This window comes from Littorina saxatilis, linkage group LG8, assembly GCF_037325665.1.
Source record: "Littorina saxatilis isolate snail1 linkage group LG8, US_GU_Lsax_2.0, whole genome shotgun sequence".
NCBI classification, from domain to species: Eukaryota; Metazoa; Mollusca; class Gastropoda; order Littorinimorpha; family Littorinidae; genus Littorina; species Littorina saxatilis.
The window spans coordinates 16,891,745-16,911,744 of NC_090252.1; the positions used below are offsets into that span (position 1 = coordinate 16,891,745).

Sequence of the window (20,000 nt, forward strand, 5' to 3'; positions counted from 1 at the left end):
ACGCGCAAAATGTATAGTACCGTTAAAAGCAAGTAATTCCTGTCATAATATTCAGCAACAAAAAAATACAATAACACAAAAACCTGCCTTTGATTGAACTGATTTGCATTTTTGTCGTGTTTTGTCGACTGTGTGCAAAAACGGTTTGCATCCTTACAAGTCAAGTCAAGTCAATATTTATTTCAACAAAAACCTAGGATTACATGAATTTTAAAAAAAATATTGCAATAAACACGACAAAACAGATATGTAATAATGAGACACAACACTTCTAATTGAACCAAATAAATCAAACTTAACAAATACTGTGTTACAATATTATGTACTAGAGGAATACCCGGCTTCGCCGGGGTGAATCGCGAGACAGAGACAGACAGCGTGGCGGTTCATCACAATCACCTCTGCAGGCGAAGTCCTGTCAAACGGGATTGAGAATTTTAGAGCTTATTTCTTAGCCCTATATTATCTGTTGTGGCTTCTCAAATGCCAGAACATACAGACAGATAGATAAAATTGTTTATTTAACGTCACTCTGTAAAAACATTGGCGACATTTGACAGACAGACAAAAGCCGCTAGACCCCATCACAAACAGAACTCTACAATCCACAGGTTTTTGCCCACACACACAGAGAAGCCGTATATATATATATATATGTATATCTATATCTATAAATATATAGAGATAGGTGAGAGTGTATTTTTCGCGTGGCTATAAATTGATTCGACCTTTTCACTTTGACAGTAAGAACAACTTACGGGTGCAAGGGAAGCGTTCTGGACAGCGCAGTGACATTCTAAAAATAGTTACTCAGAAACGGGAATTTGGGGTGAACGGCGCGAGACAGAGACAGACAGCGTGGCGGTTCACCACAATCACCTTTGAAGGCGAAGTCCTGTCTAACGGGATTGAGAATTTTAGAGCTTATTTCTTGGCCCTATATTATCTGCTGTGGCTTCTCACATGCCAGAACATACAGACAGACAAAAGCCGCTAGACCACATCACAAACAGAACTCTACAATACACAGGTTTTTGCCCACACACACACACAAACACCCACACACACAGAGAAGCCGTATATATATATGCATATCTGTATCTATAAATATATAGAGATAGGTGAGAGTGTATTTTTCGCGTGGCTATAAATTGATTCGACCTTTTCACTTTGACAGTAAGAACAACTTACGGGTGCAAGGGAAGCGTTGTGGACAGCGCAGTGGACAGCGCAGTGACATTCTAAAAATAGTAATAGTAACTTAGAACTGAACGGGAAAGCCACAAGAAGGAAGGGAGATAAACGCCAAACACTGGAGAAGATAAGGAAGAGTTACTTATAATGGTGAAATGAACACAAAAACGAAAATGAGTTCAGCGCTGCGCGCTGAGAGCACGTGTTGAAATATCTCATCGATGATATTGTGTCCGGGGTGTAGCTGAATACGGTGTCCAAATTTGAAAAAGATCCACCGAGAACTTTGGCGTTGTGATGTGGTGTAGCGGCTATGGTGTGTCGGTATGGGGGCCCGGGTAGCTGAGGTGGAACCAAAATAGCTGAGGTGGAACCAAAATCGGTTCCGCGCTGCGCGCTGAGAGCACGTGTTGAAATATCGACCAGGTTGTGTCGTGTCCCGGGTCTACCTGAATATGCCCACCAAATTTGAAGCAGATCCATCGAGAACTTTGGCCGTGCATCGCGCACAGACAGATACACAGACAGATACACAGACACACAGACACACAGACACTAGTCGTATATATATATAGATAGATGTAGCTTTCTGAGGGGCTACACTGTTCCCTACAATGTCTTAGTCATGCCCTTTCACCAAAAGTATCAGCAAAATTAGTTGTGTTTTGAATGAGCGCTTCTGCTAGGCAAAGAAGGATAACTCTTCGGTACTTCGCCGCTGGGGGCGCGCGAATACCAGGACTCGCTTTTACTTCAGCCTGTCCGCTATCCGCTACGCTTTCGCTTTGGACTCGTTCACTCCACGCTCAGTTCGACACTTCTTACTTTTTTCGCATCAAAACATGTCGAGGCCGTATGGTACCTGGACTTTGTCCGAGTTGAAAGCTGAACTGCGACAGCGGGATGCACGAACTTCGGGTCGGAAAGCAGATTTGGTTGAAAGGTGAGTTCAAAGTTGCTTCAGACTGAAGTTCAGTGATTTCTGTCAAGTGTGTGTCAGTTTGTGATCGCCGAAACTGACTGAGACTGACGTCGGCACGGTTATGTAGCCTTTATTTTGGGCTTAGTTTGGAGAAAATTACTGCGGAAAAAATTAAAGGTTCTTGTTTAAAATTTAGCCGATAGTGGCACTCTTGACTCTTGTGCTGACTGAGTAGGCATGTTTTGAGACGTTCGTAAAATATTCTCCCACTCCACTTCCCACCGATCAGCTGTCATGTTCCCTCCACTGTGTGATAAGACTTAGTTTAAATTAAAATGTAATGCAGATACAGACACGTTGCTACACACAAAAAAAATCATAATTAGAATTACAATTGTGAAAATCAGACTTAGCAACTTAATTACATAGTTATAGTTATTGAGTCATTGTCATGGCCCAGTGATGCATTGAGAATTTTTTTTTTTTTATTGGGGGGTGAGGGGGGTTGGACTGTCCCAGAACATAAATAACAGAAGACAATATTTTGAATATTCAGCTATATTTAGTTTATATTTATTAGCTCTACTGCTTGTAGAGTTTACATATGAACATTTAAATATGCACACATTAATTTCATACCCATTGTGTGATTTCAGGTTGGAGTTCTATGGGATGGGCTGAACAAACAACTACATCACTCCCCACATCTACCTGTACCATTAGTACACATAAAAATACCGGATAAACCCGTTAAAGGAACAGAGAAATTTACAATCACTGAGCCTCACATAAGCCTCAATCACTGAGAGGATATTTGGATAATCAACCACCAGTACATACAAGTACACCCCAACAAGGGAAATGAGTAATAGTCATCTATAAATGATTATTCTCAATCGAGAAACAAAATGATAAGGATATGGATTTAAATAGTTGTCCCCTGACGAGGCTACCTTTCAGTTTCCCCAAAAAAACTATACAATCACACATTCAAAGAAGTTGTCCTAACAGCTTGAAACTGTAAATATAGCCGAAAAGTACCATCTTTGGGAGAGGTACTTAGGGATCTCTGGGCTGCCAACTGCATTTGCCGGGTTTCGCAGACTCTTGATTTTTAACCCCTATTCTTTAAATTTAAGAGTTGTTGCAGGTCAGGTTAGTTTCAGTTGTTCATGGTTTACTTGTGTCACTGTGTGATGAATAAAGTGTCATATATATGCCTGAACGAATTGGTGAATGTCTGTGTGTGATGAGAGTGATAAATGAACGAAGAATTGTGCAATGCATGGATGGCATTTTGTGTTTGGGCAGACTTCTGATAATATAATATTTTTTGCAGTTTGCAGCAAAAGATAAAATTATTATCTGAACTTGATCGGTCAATTCAACTTTATCCATTAGCTGTATATGAAATATCAGGAGGATACATAACACACTGTCAATCATTTTGCAATTGTTTAAAAAAAATGTGAGTTTATGAATTCAGAATCAGATTGCTAAGACTGTGTAGTGCTATTTGGCAGAATATATTAATCTGTGAAGAATCACTTTGATCTTAATTTGAGCATTGAATGAACTACTGTATAGCTAATATCTCCTTGTAATCTTGCAAGAATGAGCACTGAAGATGTACTGATTCATAGAGTAGGCTTAACTCTCACTCACTGATGCAATAAAAAAAATCTAAATAAGCACACGCACAAGACTCAGTATTCACTGCTCACAAAATCAATGCATAAAATAAACTGTACACACAGACAAATGTAAGTGTAAAGTCAGTTTCAGTTGATTAATCACTAGTACAGTAATAACCAACAGTTAAACAAAACACACAGACCAGCACAAAAAGTGAACAACAGTGATGTGCACCATTATACAACACTCAGTATATGAAATATATCTTGGCAAACAGATTCAAGCCTGCCATATCACATACTGACTAAACACAGACATTCCAGGTACTATGGCTCTGTGGTGGTGACCACAAACTAAACAGTTCCAGCTAGCAGCAGATATTTGGTCAGTCACAATGGCTCACACCTGCATAGATGAGCACAGCTATAATATATGTGTGACTGTTCACAGTTCAGTGTACACTGAACTGTGAACAGTCACACATATATTATAGCACACTCACACATATACTAAATAACCTCTGCTCATGTCTCTTTACTCAAATCGGATAATGAATTTTGGAATTTACCCATTAGTATCACTAATACATTGATCCACAGCTGCATTCATATAACCAGTGAACAAAAAAAGTGCAACAGGGCTTATTTGTGCCCTATGATGTTCAGGTGAATGCCACTATCCCAGATTCCTTTAGAAACAGATGTGAAAAAAAGTTTATGATTTTCTCAAGAAAACACAAATGACTGTAGTTGTAGAAAGAAAAGTACGCATTCATATCAAGTTAGGACACGTCTACCTCAGTGTGAGCATGCCTGCATAAAACAAAATAGCTTTGGATTTGACTAAAAGAACAAGAACAAACATTATGCATGTTTAGACACGACGTTGTTCCTGAAGTTGCAAAGCGCAAAGCACACAGACAATATGACTGTGGCCTGCTAACCATCCATCGCTTTCTCCTCTCAACATCTTTGGAAAACTTAAATCCCTTTGCTTTGTTGCAGTTCACTACACAACACTTGTTCGGCATTCTTCCGCAAAATATTATCTCTGCCGCTGTGTCCCGGTCAGTGACACGACTGTGTTACCCTTCCGCAGCGAAGCGAAATATGCGGGCCCGCCGCTGGAGCACAGGCCTGATTCTCGTGCGCCACCTAGCGGTAAACCCGGAGAAGCGTGTTTCCAGCAGAAGCGCTCATTAAATAGCAGGAACTCCATCGTTACTATATGTACACAATTGTTCTTATCAAGAGATTGGTCGGAGCAAACTCTGTTTCAGTATGTGATATTACAAGAACACAGCACTGTCCTATAGCGTCCGGATAGATCACTCTAAAACAAACGATACAAGGGTTGATAATACATTGAAAAACAATAACGGACAAACTGTCAACAATACGCTTATGTACACTAATGTGTGGAGATGTCAAAATTAGAAACTATGAGCTGGGTAATGTTCATCGTTTCTGTATATATTCCTTTTTAATGTGAATAATTAAAAACAATTGTACATGTAAGTTTAAGCTAAATATATGGCTAACTCAAACAAGAGTATACATTCCGTTTAAAGGGACACTCATTTCTGCTGTTGCAATACAATGCCAGATGAAATATGTCAATATATGTGCATGAGTACGTTTGTTTGGTACTATATGATTTTAGACAAGCATGCTCATAAAAATACAATATAACCTGAAATATAACCTCATTTGTCATTTCCTGAAAAAGTGCAAGTTCAGATCTATGTTGCACCTTTCTAGTTGATTATTCCATACTTGCAAATTCTGCACAAACACACACACACAAACACGCACACACACACACACACACACACACACACACACACACCCCCACACACACACACACACCCACACACACACACACACACACACACGCACACACGCACGCACGCACGCATGCACGTACGTACGCACACACACGCACACTCACACACACACACACACACACACACACACACACACACACACATAAGCACGCACGCACGCACGTACGCACGCACGTACGCACGCACGTACGTACGCACGCACGTACGTACGCACGCACACACGCACGCACACACGCACGCACGCACGCACGCACGCACGCACGCACGCACGCACTCACACACATACTCAAACTTCCGACGTAAAGGGTTGGACTAAAAACGCCTGCAATTGGTAGATTTGCTTTAGTTCTAAAGGTATTGCGTTCATTTGCTTGCAAAGGCTATACGACTAAATGTGCTTGGTTTCCCCGCTTAACTCTCATTTAATAATACGTGTACGGTATTGCATAGAGGATAGTGTTGAAACACACACACACACTTGTGTCTATATACGCATGGCAAAACGTGGTGATGTGTCAGCGTAAACAATGATTACAGATTACAAGGAAATTAGTGACTCGACTTAGACACTTACTAGAACAATTGACACAGATGGCATACGCAAACACACACACACACACACACACACACACACACACACACACACACACACACACACTCGCACGCTCACACACACACACACACGCACACGCACGCACGCACGCACGCACGCACGCATGCACGCACGCACGCTCGTATTCTATTAGTTATCGTTAGATGTGACTGTGATATCAACATTTATCAGTCTGAATGTCGAGAAAGCTGAAATCATATCAGATCGAGGCGTGAGCCGAGATCTGATATGATTTAGCCTTTCGAGACATTCAGACTGATAAATGTTGATATCACAGTCACATCTAACGATAACGATTTTATCGCATTCGATTTCGGAACAGTGGGAATCATTAACCCGAGTCTCAAGAAGTTGGACAAACGCAAGGGAGACTACTGCCATGTATCTAATGTTGGATTGTCTTTTCCTGCTTTCGCAACTTTGCTGCTTTTACTTTTATTTGTCAGTAACTGTTTCTTTTTCTCAGACAAAATAAGGCATTTATAATGAATGAATTGCACAGCTTAATCTTTCTGATGCAATTACTTTCCTTTTTATAAATGTGTGATTTAAAAAAAGGGAGACATTTGTTTTCTTCAGATGAGATTTGTTTTCTTCAAAATTAAAATTGATAAACTACTTCCTGCACGATATCAAATTCACTGGGAACTTCCTGCGCGATATCAATTGATATACAGTTCCTAGTTGACCAATGACAACAGCTGTTTTTGTCATGTGATCAGTAAAAATGCGATAACACGTTTTATCTTGTCTATTTCGAGATCATGATTTGTTTTTCTTTAATCTTAAGAATGCTTTCCTTCGAATAGATTATGATTCTATTTGTTTTAGCTTGTCAGGTGAATACATTGGCTTTATTTGTTACCTTTGTAAAACATACTTTTCACAAAGAGATACAAAACAACATAGGAAGCGTTTTGCATTAATCTATTCTCTGAGAAGAATACACAATCATACATAAATATGGTCGACAATAATGCATGTACTATAAACAACAACATTGTGATGGTGGCAATCACATCTAGTCTGATATAGATATTTCGCGTTTCATCAAACTTAACACAATAACTGTGGTACTATAAGAGCTGCTTTATATAGTATTAAGAAAGGCAAGAACATCATACCAATGGAAACACTAGAAAAATGGATTTGAAGCATAGACACAAGCATAATTATAAAAGAACCGCTTTTTATTTAATGAACAGCTTCTTTTGTGCCTCATTAATATGAGTTATTTCTAATATGCTGACTGTTAGCAAATGATAACAAACATGTCGAGAAAAAAGATATCACGCATAAGCCTTTTAGGCGAATGCTGATATCGTTTGTGAGACATGTCTGTTATCATGCATTTGCTAACAGTCAGCATCTAGAAATAACGGTTTTATTACTGTTTAATTGACCAAATTTCGAAGCGACCCCGCTAATTAGACAAAACAGCCGCAATGGGAACTTGAGCGCTCCTACCTGATTGTGCCAGTCAGTCAAATAATTATCGTGGCCTGGGTCAGCCAATCAGAGTAACACACCTGACGTGATGAATATTGACAGGTCAAATGCGTTTGACAAACAACAATCTCACAAGATAAACCATGTTGAACATGCGTTTTGGTTGCTTCGCTTTTTCTCGAGAGCCACAGATTTAGAACTGACTCCAGACGGCTGGGAAATGACGTAAAGATACATTTGAGGTAAAGCGAGTGACGCAATTTCCCTTGATTTTTCCGAACTTTGATAATTTAGATTTCAAGTGAGCTGGTCGGCATTTCACACTCAGACGATGGGCGATGCCTTGCTGTTCCGTAAAGCACCCACTGGCAAAACTCGCTTTTCGGTATTTGTTTTAGATAAAGAGAGCATTATCTGACAGCATTTGAAGTGTCATTCTTTAGAATAAATCAGGCTGATATTGTTGATTTACATTTTTATTTGTCTTGTTAATATTTAGCTTGATAAGCAAAAAGGGTCCCTGCCTGAACGTTATAACATTTAGAGGGTCACCTAGAATCCGTCCTGATTGGTCAAAAGCCATATGCGACGGGCGCAGTGGCGTGGTGGTAAGACGTCGGCCTCCTTATCGGGAGGTCGTGAGTTCGAATCCCTGTCGCTGCCGCCTGGTGGGTTAAGAGTGGAGATTTGTCCGATCTCCTAGGTCAACTTATGTGCAGACCTGCTAGTGACTTAACCCCCTTCGTGTGTACACGCAAGCACAAGACTAAGAGCGCACGGAAAAGATCCTGTAATCCATGTCAGAGTTCGGTGGGTTATGGAAACACACAAATACCCAACATGCCTCCCCCGTAATCAGCGTATGCTGCCGGAATGGCGGGGAAAAATCGGCCATGCACGTACAGATCCACCCGTGCTAAACATGAGTAAACGTGGGAGTCTAAGCCCATGAACGAATAAGAAGAAAAAAGCCACATGGGGCACTGAATTGGTAATAACAGCAGCTAACCATATCCGTTTGTGTATACATTCAATTATATGTCCAGCACGCCATGGCGAGTGTTGCCCTTGTCTTCAGACTGGTGGTGTGCCTGGCTGTACTCAACCACGGGCAATACTTCATAGCTACAACAGCAGGTAAACAGTCATTCCTTATTCTTTTAAATCGCGTTTTGACATTGAAACTAGTAGTTTGATAACCATCAGATAAATGTTAATTTTAGTTTTTTTGCATTGATTGTAGTACATCAGACCGATAAGTACTACTAAACACTGACATTATACATTATAAAGTAAAATGTACTTACTGATTTAATGCTTGATCATTGTTAAAAGCATTGTCAAACGTTTTGTGATCGACAAAGCACACATAACAATGTCAAGTACAATAAGACAGTATGTTCTTCACTATACATGAACATATGTGACCCTCCACCACGAAATGAGTCGCATGTCACCTCGCGCGGTTCTGCGCTAGGCTTAATATAAGTCCGGGGAGTGTCTGGTAACAGTGTGAGGGTCACCTTAGTCACAGGCTTATAACTCAAACAGTGTTCGCTCTTTTCTAAAACGGTTTTCACCACTGGATAGAGCATAAAAAACTCTTTATGAAAATGTAAAAATATGAAAATCATGCAAAGGTGACATGCGACTCATACCGTCGTGGAGGGTCACATATTTCTAATGTTTGTTGACATTATTTTAAAAAAACAGTGCATTTTGGTTAAAGTCAGGACTCTTATTTTGAAAAATATATACATGCTTTAACATTATACTGGTTACAGGTGCACAGATTTCTTTGAAAATGAATATGACTATGTTATTTTTTGCTTTGTCAAAGCTTTTCCTGCTCAGGAAACCTGCCAAGTATTAACAGTCACTGAAGGGGAGCCCGCAGTTATGACATTCAAGATCAGAAGTGGCATAGACACGGCTTCGAAAACGTTCTTCGCTCATCTGAGACGAAATGATCGTAAACGTATGCAAGTGTTTAACCTATAAAGCTACACAAGGACTAGTTTATGTTGTGCATTTCCACAGATACAGACCTACTTTGCAAATTACCAGTGTCCATTCACCGGCACGTTATTAATAAACTAATGTTTGTAAGTTTGCGTATGTGTCAATACTGTGAAATGTTGCTGCACGTATATTTAATCTAGTATAACTGCACATCTGTGTTTCGCTTGCTTTTACTGTAATAAACGACAGCCAAATCCCTGGTTTGAAGAAAACTCTACTTAAAGTGATTATTCCTGTTCTTATTTCTTTGTTGTCTGCAATATGAGAGAACATAACAAATACCAACAATGGCTATCCACAAACATGCTGATGCATAAGACGATCATTGACGCGAAGATATCAATTACATACAGGATAAGGACATTTCCAATTTGATCATCTGTATAACATGTAAACAACCATAAGGAAATGATTTAGTGGGAGCAATAATCTCACTTTAAATTAAAAACCAAGACCGATTGATAAATGAATTCTCTTTTCTTTTTTCAAGGGACGGACATAGTGACCTGCGATGGACTGAAGGTTGCGTGCGATGTCAAAGACGGCCATCCCATGTTTCAAGTCGACAACATAATGGAACATAAACTTACAGTTCATATCTCCAACATGTCTCGTGAACTGGAAGGTACCTACGTGCTGCAGGTCTTCTTCAATGGGACCACTGAACCAGTCAGCAGCTGCACATTGAACATATATACACAAACGATTACAAGTAAGTATCTGCCTAACTCAACTGTTCTATCCCTATCCCCAGCTGTTGCTCAATTGCCCATATATTAAGAACATTCTATAAATTAGAAACGAAACAAACTTCGGTCGTTGTTGAAAATGCAAGCTGAGTCAAAAGCAGCCTGATGCACAATCCGTATAGGCGTGCTTACTTACTTAAGCTCGACGCCCACCTACGCAGCTTCAGCGCGACTTCGAACGCGCAACATATTATGACGTCGTGATGCATGCCTGCATTGTGTACCTGAGGTTCGCAAATACTGCGTCAAAGCCGCGTGTGCTGCGAGAAAAACAGGGGATCTTACTCCGAGTTGCCATTAACATTTGCAAGTTATCTCCTTTAAAATGTGCGATATGGACAGAATTGATGTGGTTTGTGAATGAAGTTAAAATGAACATTACTACCAAGACTTTTGACACAATTTGAAATGTTTGGTCAAAAAAGTGAATGAAATTTTAGGAAATGCTATCCTTTTTACTTTCGGATGCAATTTGAATTATTGTCATTCGCTGCGCGTCGGAACTGGAATTCCGACACCTGTGTTTAGCGTTGGCTGCGTGCCGGCACTTGAGTTCCGACGGATATCACGAATTTTTAACGGTGTAAACGGTCCTGCTGACCAAGGGAAACAACCCCTGCAATGAACTTCTATCTGTCTACAGTGGTACCATTCACTGTAAACAGTTCCTTCCCTTAAATTGTTGGGATTAATAAAAATTTTGTTGACGGTGTGCGACCCACGTGTTTTGACTTTTCCAAGATGGCGGATCGTTCTGCTGAGACGTAGTAACTTGAAAAGAGTGCTAGAACGTGTTATTCAGTACGGTTCTGATCTTGACCTCAGTGATGATGATAGTGGAGATGATATTTTAGATTCTGGTGACGATTTTGTGCCAATGGACGATCATTTGGGTGATGATTCGGGCAATGCAAGTGTCGATCATGACATTGTGTATGATGAACCCATGACGTAGAAAGTTTTTTTGTTTTGCTTCAAATTGGATATTTTGCGTGGATATGAAGACAACAAAAGGTATGTACTTTCAAATGTTTCATATATTTTCTAAAAGAGTAAGTTTCAAACTTTGCAAAAACATAAGGTATGTAAGGTTATCTTGTGTTGTTGATTTTTAATATTTTTTTCAAAATGGCTCTAAATCGCGCGTTGGCAGGGAACACAGGGGAAATTTAGCTGCGCAGCGAATGAGTTGTTATCACTTGTTTTGTGAGTAAGGGGCAGAACAAAAACATCAAATAATAAATAGGTCACATTAGTTTTGAATGACATCCATAGCATGTGTCAACATTGTATCGTTCTGTACCTATAAATACCTGTTCAAAATTCAGCACAAAAAGTACCCCGCCACCTAGGTAGTATAGTGCCCAAGGTGATTAAATTAATTAAGTGTGCACTCTCATCATACAATCTACTGTGTTTATACCAGGTAATATGTAAGATGGGAAAATAATCTCCCACTCAGACAGCCTAAATTATACCCATTCCTTGACACTGAAAGGTGAAAAGTTTAAACAACTATTCATCTTAGGCACAACCATAAACCTGCCAACTGTCACTGGCACTCCAACATTATTTTCAAAAGAAAGCAAGAGAGAACAAGTCGCGTAAGGCGAAAATACAATATTTAGTCAAGTAGCTGCCATTTTTCAGCAAGACCGTATACTCGTAGCATCGTCAGTCCACCGCTCATGGCAAAGGCAGTGAAATTGACAAGAAGAGCGGGGTAGTAGTTGCGCTAAGAAGGATAGCACGCTTTTCTGTACCTCTCTTTGTTTTAACTTTCTGAGCGTGTTTTTAATCCAAACATATCATATCTATATGTTTTTGGAATCAGGAACCGACAAGGAATAAGATGAAAGTGTTTTTAAATTGATTTGGACAATTTAATTTTGATAATAATTTTTATATATTTAATTTTCAGAGCTTGTTTTTAATCCGAATATAACATATTTATATGTTTTTGGAATCAGCAAATGATGGAGAATAAGATAAACGTAAATTTGGATCGTTTTATAAATTTTTATTTTTTTTTACAATTTTCAGATTTTTAATGACCAAAGTCATTAATTAATTTTTAAGCCACCAAGCTGAAATGCAATACCGAAGTCCGGGCTTCGTCGAAGATTACTTGACCAAACTTTCAACCAATTTGGTTGAAAAATGAGGGCGTGACAGTGCCGCCTCAACTTTCACGAAAAGCCGGATATGACGTCATCAAAGACATTTATCAAAAAAATGAAAAAAACATATGGGGATTTCATACCCAGGAACTCTCATGTCAAATTTCATAAAGATCGGTCCAGTAGTTTAGTCTGAATCGCTCTACACACACACACACACACACACACACACACACAGACAGACGCACATACACCATACCCTCGTTTCGATTCCCCCTCGATGTTAAAATATTTAGTCAAAACTTGACTAAATATAAAAAAGAATACACATTAAAAACAAAATGACACCCATGTGGTGATCGAACCTCTTACCGCCGGGTTCCGAGCGCAACGTCGTATCCATTACATCGCGGAGGCAACGGAAGAAAATTAACAATTGAAGAAACAGAAAGTTGAACGCATGGATGCGCTCTCGGAGCGATTCAAATATGTGGTGACCAGTATCTGGTATTTGTACAGAAATGACTGTGTTTAAAACGTTTCGATGACCTGACTATGCATGGCATGAACACACGCACAACACCTAAGCATCTAACTAATAAAGCTGGTTTTTGTCTGTGTGTCTGAGTGTTTGTATGATGACGATAGGCTCCGAAACGCCTGCACGGACTGAGACAGGAGTTGCAGAGTATGTTCTTCGCTACCCGAGTCGTGTTATAGGCTACTTTTGGAAAAGCAAACTTGAAAGAATTATTTAAAAACGGCGGAAAATATCATATCCTATGAGCTATAGAGGACTCTGGCCGTCTGGGCTGCTTCATCGCTTCACCACTTCTTTCACGTGCGTCCCGTGTTTTTCATTTGTGTTGGCCACTCAACATAGCAAGACTTGGTCTCGGTAACCCTGACCCTGGCACAGTCTTGGGAGCGTATGCAAGACGATGCGACTGCTTGTCGTACGACGGTACGACAAGCGCCCCGAAGTTTGATAGCTCTCGGTCCGACAACTTTTGTCGTGCTGCCGAATTCACAGGCATCGGACAGCCTCCCCGATAGCTAGCGGGGGGACTCCCTTGTTTACGGTCGCTCTGCGCGTGCGCCTGACGCAGCAGCTGAGCCATGTTAAAGCGCCGCACGCTGTGGCTGGCTGACCGTGGCTGGCTCACCCCAAATCGGCGCCACGCAAACATCTTGATATGCACCAGACGCGTGAAACCGCAACGCGAGTATCACTTGCCAGACAGGAGGCTAGGCACCCATTCTTTTCGCAAACTTAATGCTGTAAGTCAACTGCAAAATATCGTGCATGCAGAATATGCATTTGTGCATGTATCCCGTCCCCCAAAATCGTATGTCTTAGAATGTAACTTCTTTCCCGGTAACGCTGCAAACTGATGACCGCCATCTTAAAATCAAAGTTATTGTACCGACAACAGTGCTTATCGTTAGGGATAGGCACCTCTAACTTTATCGTAGGGCAGTGCATACGATAGGCACTATCGGTGGTTCATGAAATCCACGATATGGGGGTTATCGGAAGTGTTCTGTTTCTCGTACGGACAAAAACCCCTGTCGGAGTCTTCCTGAATATGGGCCCTGGTCTCGGTTTCGAAAACAGTCTCGGCAAGCCCAGAGCCTCTCTCTCTCTCTCTCTCTCTCTCTCTCTCTCTCTCTCTCTCTCTCTCTCTCTCTCTCTCTCTCTCTCTCTCTCTCTCTCTCTCTCTCTCTTTCTTTCTCTATCTCTCTCTCGTTTTCTCTCTCACTCTTTCTCTCTCTCTCTCTCTTTCTCTCTCTCTCTCTCTCTGTCTTTCTCTCTCTCTCTCTCTCTCTCTCTCTCTCTCTCTGTCTCTCGCTTTCTCTCTCTCTGTCTCTCTGTCTCTGTCTCTCTGTCTCTCTCTCTCTCTCTGTCTCACTCTCTCTGTCTCTCTCTCTCTCTCTCTCTTTCTCTCTCTCTCTGTGCGGGCTTATACAATGACTGACAGTATGTGATAGAGTAATTCGAACACGCGCGGCGCGTGTGAACATACATCGTGTGTGTGTGTGTGTGTGTGTGTGTGTGTGTGTGTGTGTGTGTGTGTGTGTGTGTGTATGTGTGTGTGCGTGTGTGTGTGTGTGCGTGCGTGCGTGCGTGTGTGTGTGTGCGTGTGTGTGTGTGTGTGTGTGTGTGTTTGTGTGTGTGTGTAGGTGTGTGTGTGTGCGTGCGTGTGTGTGTGTGTGTGTGTGTGTGTGTGTGTGTGTGTGTGTGGGTGTGTCCACGTATAGGTGCGTGTATGTAAGTCGCGTACGCACATAGAAAACGGGTAGCATCTAGTTTATTCATAACTGGCTGTTTACAAGCTGTATCAACATTTGACACGAAGATACACCTTCCTCCTTTGACAAAAGAGCCGACTGTGTCCCTTCAACTACATTGCTCTGATTAGTTGGCTGCATGCAACATGTACGCTGCATGATTCAAAAATAGGATTGATTCTATTCTCAAGCGGCACTGCCGTTACACGTTGCCTGCAAAATAAAACAGGCCAACTACTCGTCATATATAAGCCGACGCACAGATGCAGCGACAAACTTTGGAGCTTCTTTAGTGGCAGGCCTTACTGCCCGTTTGGCATGTAGGGCAGCATTAATAAGCTTGGACAGTTGACGTCGGAAATCGTACTGGAATAGTTGCTAGAGTGTATGCCGGTGTTCATGATAAATGAATGAAAATGACAGCAGGACAACATGTGTAGGTAAGCTCAACATTTATGAAAAGGTGGGTACACGAAAAGAACAGTATCGCAGTGCACATTGAAAGCACGCGCAAAGCATACGACAGACCTGGGATAAAGGTAGAGCGGGATAGTGCAATCACCCTTGAAATCGTAACCTTATTGCTGACGCCTTTAAAAAGACTGCATGGAATGCAACATAGCTGTTACAAGATCAACACAACAGACAACGATGACGCAATGTTTACATAAACAAGCAGGTTTCTTGTAGACCCAGTAATATCCGATTTAGCCCTGTGTAAGTTTTGTCGTCACAATTAATGGATCTCAAACTGGTCCCTCAGCTTGCAACGTCACTTCAACGGGTCAGTAATGTGTTTTCTCATTTTAGCAGTCACCTGCTTATTTCTTCTGCAATGTATTCTGTTGCGTGTCTAACCCGGGATAAGTCCTCAATGTAAATTAGCTAAGTTATTTGTTTCTATTTTATTATCTCCAGCCGTCATCACAGATGTTGAAACCGAAGATCAAAACGGCAGTAACGATGGGATCGCTGTACTCATAAGTGTGCCCATCATCATCATCATCATCATAGTCGTCGCCGTCATTGTGGGGATCTTCTTCTGGAAAAGGTATGAGTCGATTTTCAAAAGTAATGTTTCAATTAGCCGTGATTTCTGAATCCGTAAACAGCAAAATGAGATGACTATTACAAACTAATAACACAGCTAATACTGTGGACAACCAAATTCGTCTTGTGCATGGCGATAGTTATTGTGCTTTTTACATTTAGTAAACAGATATACGTTGTTTGTTTGTGTGTGTGTGTGTGTGTGTGTGTGTGTGTGTGTGTGTGTGTGTGTGTGTGTGTGTGTGTGTGTGTGTGTGTGTGTGTGTGTGTGTGTGTGCGTGCGTGCGTGTGTGTATGCGTGTGTGTTTGTGTGTGTGTGTGTGTGTGTGTGTGTGTGTGTGTGTGTGTGTGTGAATGTTACTTACGTTATATTATGATGTGTTTCTACTTACTTTCTAACTGTGTTAGGGTCTCAAATATCTTATGCAAGAGACCCAGAGATGATGAACCGCATGTGGAATCTGACCAAGGAGCAAGTATTGTACTTCTTTTAAGGTAATTGGTTTTTTCTCTAATATGATGTTGATGTTGCGACGTAAAACGTTTTTTTCTCGACAAAGGCAGCCCTGAGTTGAGTGTGATGGTTAAGATGTTTTGTGTTGCTTAGCGCTGAGAAAACAAAAATAAAGGAAACTAGTACATCGTTGACAATAGGCTTTCCTTCTGTATACACTAGTATAGGTCTATACATTTTTGCAACGTCAAGTCTTTCGTCTCGAGAAGCTTCTTTCTCATTGTATCATCCCTGATACCAGCCACAATTCTATCTCTGAGCATTCTGTTTCTGAACTCCCCAAAGTTGCAATTCCTCACTAACTGTCGCAAACTAGTGACGTATGCATCCACATTCTCTATCTCGGACTGTTTACGTCTGTTGAATCTGTACGTCTCGTACGCTTCATTTGTTTTGGCTACGTAATATAATGTTCATCCAGTGCACGCCGCTGGTTTATACTGTCTTTATTAGTAATAAACAAGTCGCGTAAGGCGAAATAACAACATTTAGTCAAGCTGTCGAACTCACAGAATGAAACAGAACGCACTGCTTTTTTCACCAAGACCACATACTCGTAGTTTCGTCAGTCCAGCGCTCGTGGCAAAGGCAGTGAAATCGACAAGCCATGCAGAATAGTGCGGTAGTGGTAGCGCTGAACAGGATAATACGCTTTTCTGTATGTCTATTCTTTTAAGCTTACTGATTTTGTTTTTAATCCAAACATATAATATCTATATGTTTTTGGAATCAGAGACCAACAAGGAATAAGATGAAATTGTTTTTAAATCGATTTCGGAAAATTACTTTTAATCATAATTTTCATATTTTTAATTTTCAGAGCTTGTTTGTAATCCAAATATAACATATGTATATGTTTTTTGAATCAGAAAATGATGAAGAATAACAATAATTTTGATTACAAGTTTTCGATTTTTAATGACCAAACTCATTCATTAGTTTTCAAGCCACCAAGCTGAAATGCAATACCAAAGTCCGGCCTTTGCCGCAGATTGCTTTGCTAAAATTTCAATCAATTTGATTGAAAAATGAGGGTGTGACAGTGCCTCCTCAACTTTTACAAAAAGCCGGATATGACGTCATCAAAGATATTTATCGAAAAATTCAAAAAAACATTCGGGGATATCATTCCCAGGAACTCTCATGTCAAATTTCATAAAGATCGGTCCAGTAGTTTAGTCTTAATCGCTCTACACACACGCGCACAGACACACAGACACACACACACACACACACACACACACACACACACACACACACACACACACACACACACACACACACATACACACACACACACACACACACACACACACACACACACACACACACACACACACACACACACGCAAATCAAGAGGCATACATGTATGATTTGTGCTCGCGTGCTCGATAATATCAATAAGTGTTACAGTTTCTTGTGTACCTCGTTTCCAGAAGAGAATTCCAACGCAGATTGCAAGAACGGCGACGATAAGCAGAATGAATCCAACAACTCCACCAAGTACAACAATATCATACTGCCTTTCTGAAGCAGTAACAACTGGTGGACTAGTCACGGTGCTGTGCAGCTCGGGCACGACAGTAGTTACGCCTAAAATCAATAGAGGTATCACTAATCAGTCAGTCAGCTGATCACATTATTAGTATTATGTTTATAATGTTCATGCTGCTGCTGCTGCTGATGATGATGATGCTATAATGCTGCTGCTGCTGCTGCTGCTGCTGATGATGATAAAGATGCTATAATGCTGCTGCTGCTGCTGCTGCTGCTGATAATGATGATTACGATGACGATGATCGTTGTTATGATAATGTTGAGTATGATAATGAGGAGGATGAGTATGATGACGATGATCATCAATACGATGCTGATGACAAATGAGAAGAACCAACAGATTTAAGTTGATTCGTACAGTGTGCTACACAATTGTGCTTACTTTCGTGTTCTGTAATGCTGGAGTCTGCCCTCAAAACAAGAAACTAGGTCCCTCGCCCAATAGACGATGTTCACAAATCAATCTGTCAGGATTATCATCGGTCTGGAGGAGTCAGAGCCCCTGTACCGCAGAGAGGTATTTCACAACGTTCGGAGAACAATCCGCGCCTCCGACGGGCTGTATCCCGCGATCTGGACGAAAACCAACCAAAATGTGAATGTCATTGATTGCGCGCACAATATTACACTCTTTTATTTCGAAGATCAACATTCACGAGTTCATCGGAGTTCAGCAATTGTTGTGGAAAGGATCGCTGGCACGTATCACAACGTATTTTTATCGAGGTCACGTTGGTTTGGGTTGAGGTCACGTTGGTTTGGGTTGAGGTCACGTGGTATTAGGAAAACACACGTGCTTAGCGAACACTTCCAGTGATCATGCAGCAAGCCATCTGTGGCGATTTGCGGCTCTGATAATTACATTATCGAAAGAAAACGGTACCATATATAGCGCACGCCGCATATAATACGCATCACATTCAGTTGCTTGTCCTTATCGCAGGATAGAGCCGATCGGAAGCGTGGAACACGCTCCGGATGTTGTGAAAAACCTGTCTGCGGTACAGGGGTTAATTCGTCATCTTGAACACGCGGCCAGTACAACTGGCCTTGACACCGTGGAACGATTCAAGGGGGGCAATCTCAGTCATCTGAAAGTGGGAAATCCAAACGCAATCCGCCTTGTTCGATTTTATGAGCTTGGACGATAGAGAAAAATAAGAAAAGCAAAAGCTGGAGTCCAGTCTGGACGAAACTGCTATCAAGAACGCAGAATTGATTTTGTCTGAGTTTTTTTTTTAGCCGTAAGCGCCATTTCTCATTTCGAATTTCTCATAACTGCTGTTCACCGCAGTGAAACCAACAAAGGGGCCTCACTCTGGAAGAGTTTCCTGCTCCGATAAACATGGCGCTTACGGCTAAAAACAACTCAGAAACAATCAATTCTGCGTTCTTGATAGCAGTTTCGTCCAGACTGGACTCCAGCTTTTGTTTTTCTTATTTTTCTCTATCGTCCAAGCCCATACAATCGAACAAGGCGGATTGCGTTTGGATTTCCCTCTTTCAGATGACTGAGATTGCCCCCCTTGAATCGTTCCGTGTCAAGGCTAGTTGTACTGGCCGCGTGTTCAAGATGTTAATTCGTATACTTCTCCAGACCACCGAAAATCATGTCAGAGTTATTTTCGGAAAACGTCTATTGACGTGTCTCAAGAACAGACAAAAAGTGTTCAGCATGAATAATGACTTTATTGAAACCAGGTATTAAAGATCAAACATCGTATATTTTGTTTTCCTTTTGAATTTTAGTCGTATATTTGTTTTCCTTTAGAATTGTAGTAATTTATGAAGTAGTGATTTTGTACAAAAGTCAAATAACAATACTCAACTGCCATACATGATCTTATCAATAAGAAGTTAACCGTTCTTGTTCGATCTCTTTTTAGACATTCTTGAACTTACACAAAACAATCTTTTGACAATCGATATTTATTTTATGTTCTTAGGAGTAGCTAGACAAGAAGCAAGTTTTCAGTCAAAAGGGGTAAGGGAAATAGAAGCATCACACATGTTATGTTTATGTGTGTTTCATGATA

General features: G+C 40.8%; 1 protein-coding gene and 1 long non-coding RNA gene across 8 annotated transcripts in view; both read left to right on the forward strand.

Moving 5' to 3' along the window:
- Positions 1–20,000, forward strand: part of LOC138972919 (uncharacterized) — a 93,759-nt gene that overhangs the window by 52,701 nt on the left and 21,058 nt on the right. For 4 of the 7 annotated variants that reach the window (XM_070345582.1, XM_070345580.1, XM_070345583.1 and 1 more), the window contains exons 2-6: positions 8,706–8,796; positions 9,500–9,637; positions 10,172–10,393; positions 15,761–15,893; positions 16,301–16,387. In XM_070345582.1, coding sequence (XP_070201683.1) covers positions 8,706–8,796; positions 9,500–9,637; positions 10,172–10,393; positions 15,761–15,893; positions 16,301–16,387 — 671 coding nt within the window. Of the gene's footprint in view, positions 1–8,705; positions 8,797–9,499; positions 9,638–10,171; positions 10,394–15,760; positions 15,894–16,300; positions 16,388–17,843; positions 19,688–20,000 lie in introns of those variants that run through there. The other 3 variants (XR_011457813.1, XR_011457812.1, XM_070345585.1) reach the window with 2 other exon arrangements.
- Positions 1,332–3,335, forward strand: LOC138972925 (uncharacterized). Its single transcript, XR_011457814.1, has 2 exons — positions 1,332–2,137; positions 2,773–3,335. It is a non-coding gene; the product is annotated as an uncharacterized lncRNA (long non-coding RNA).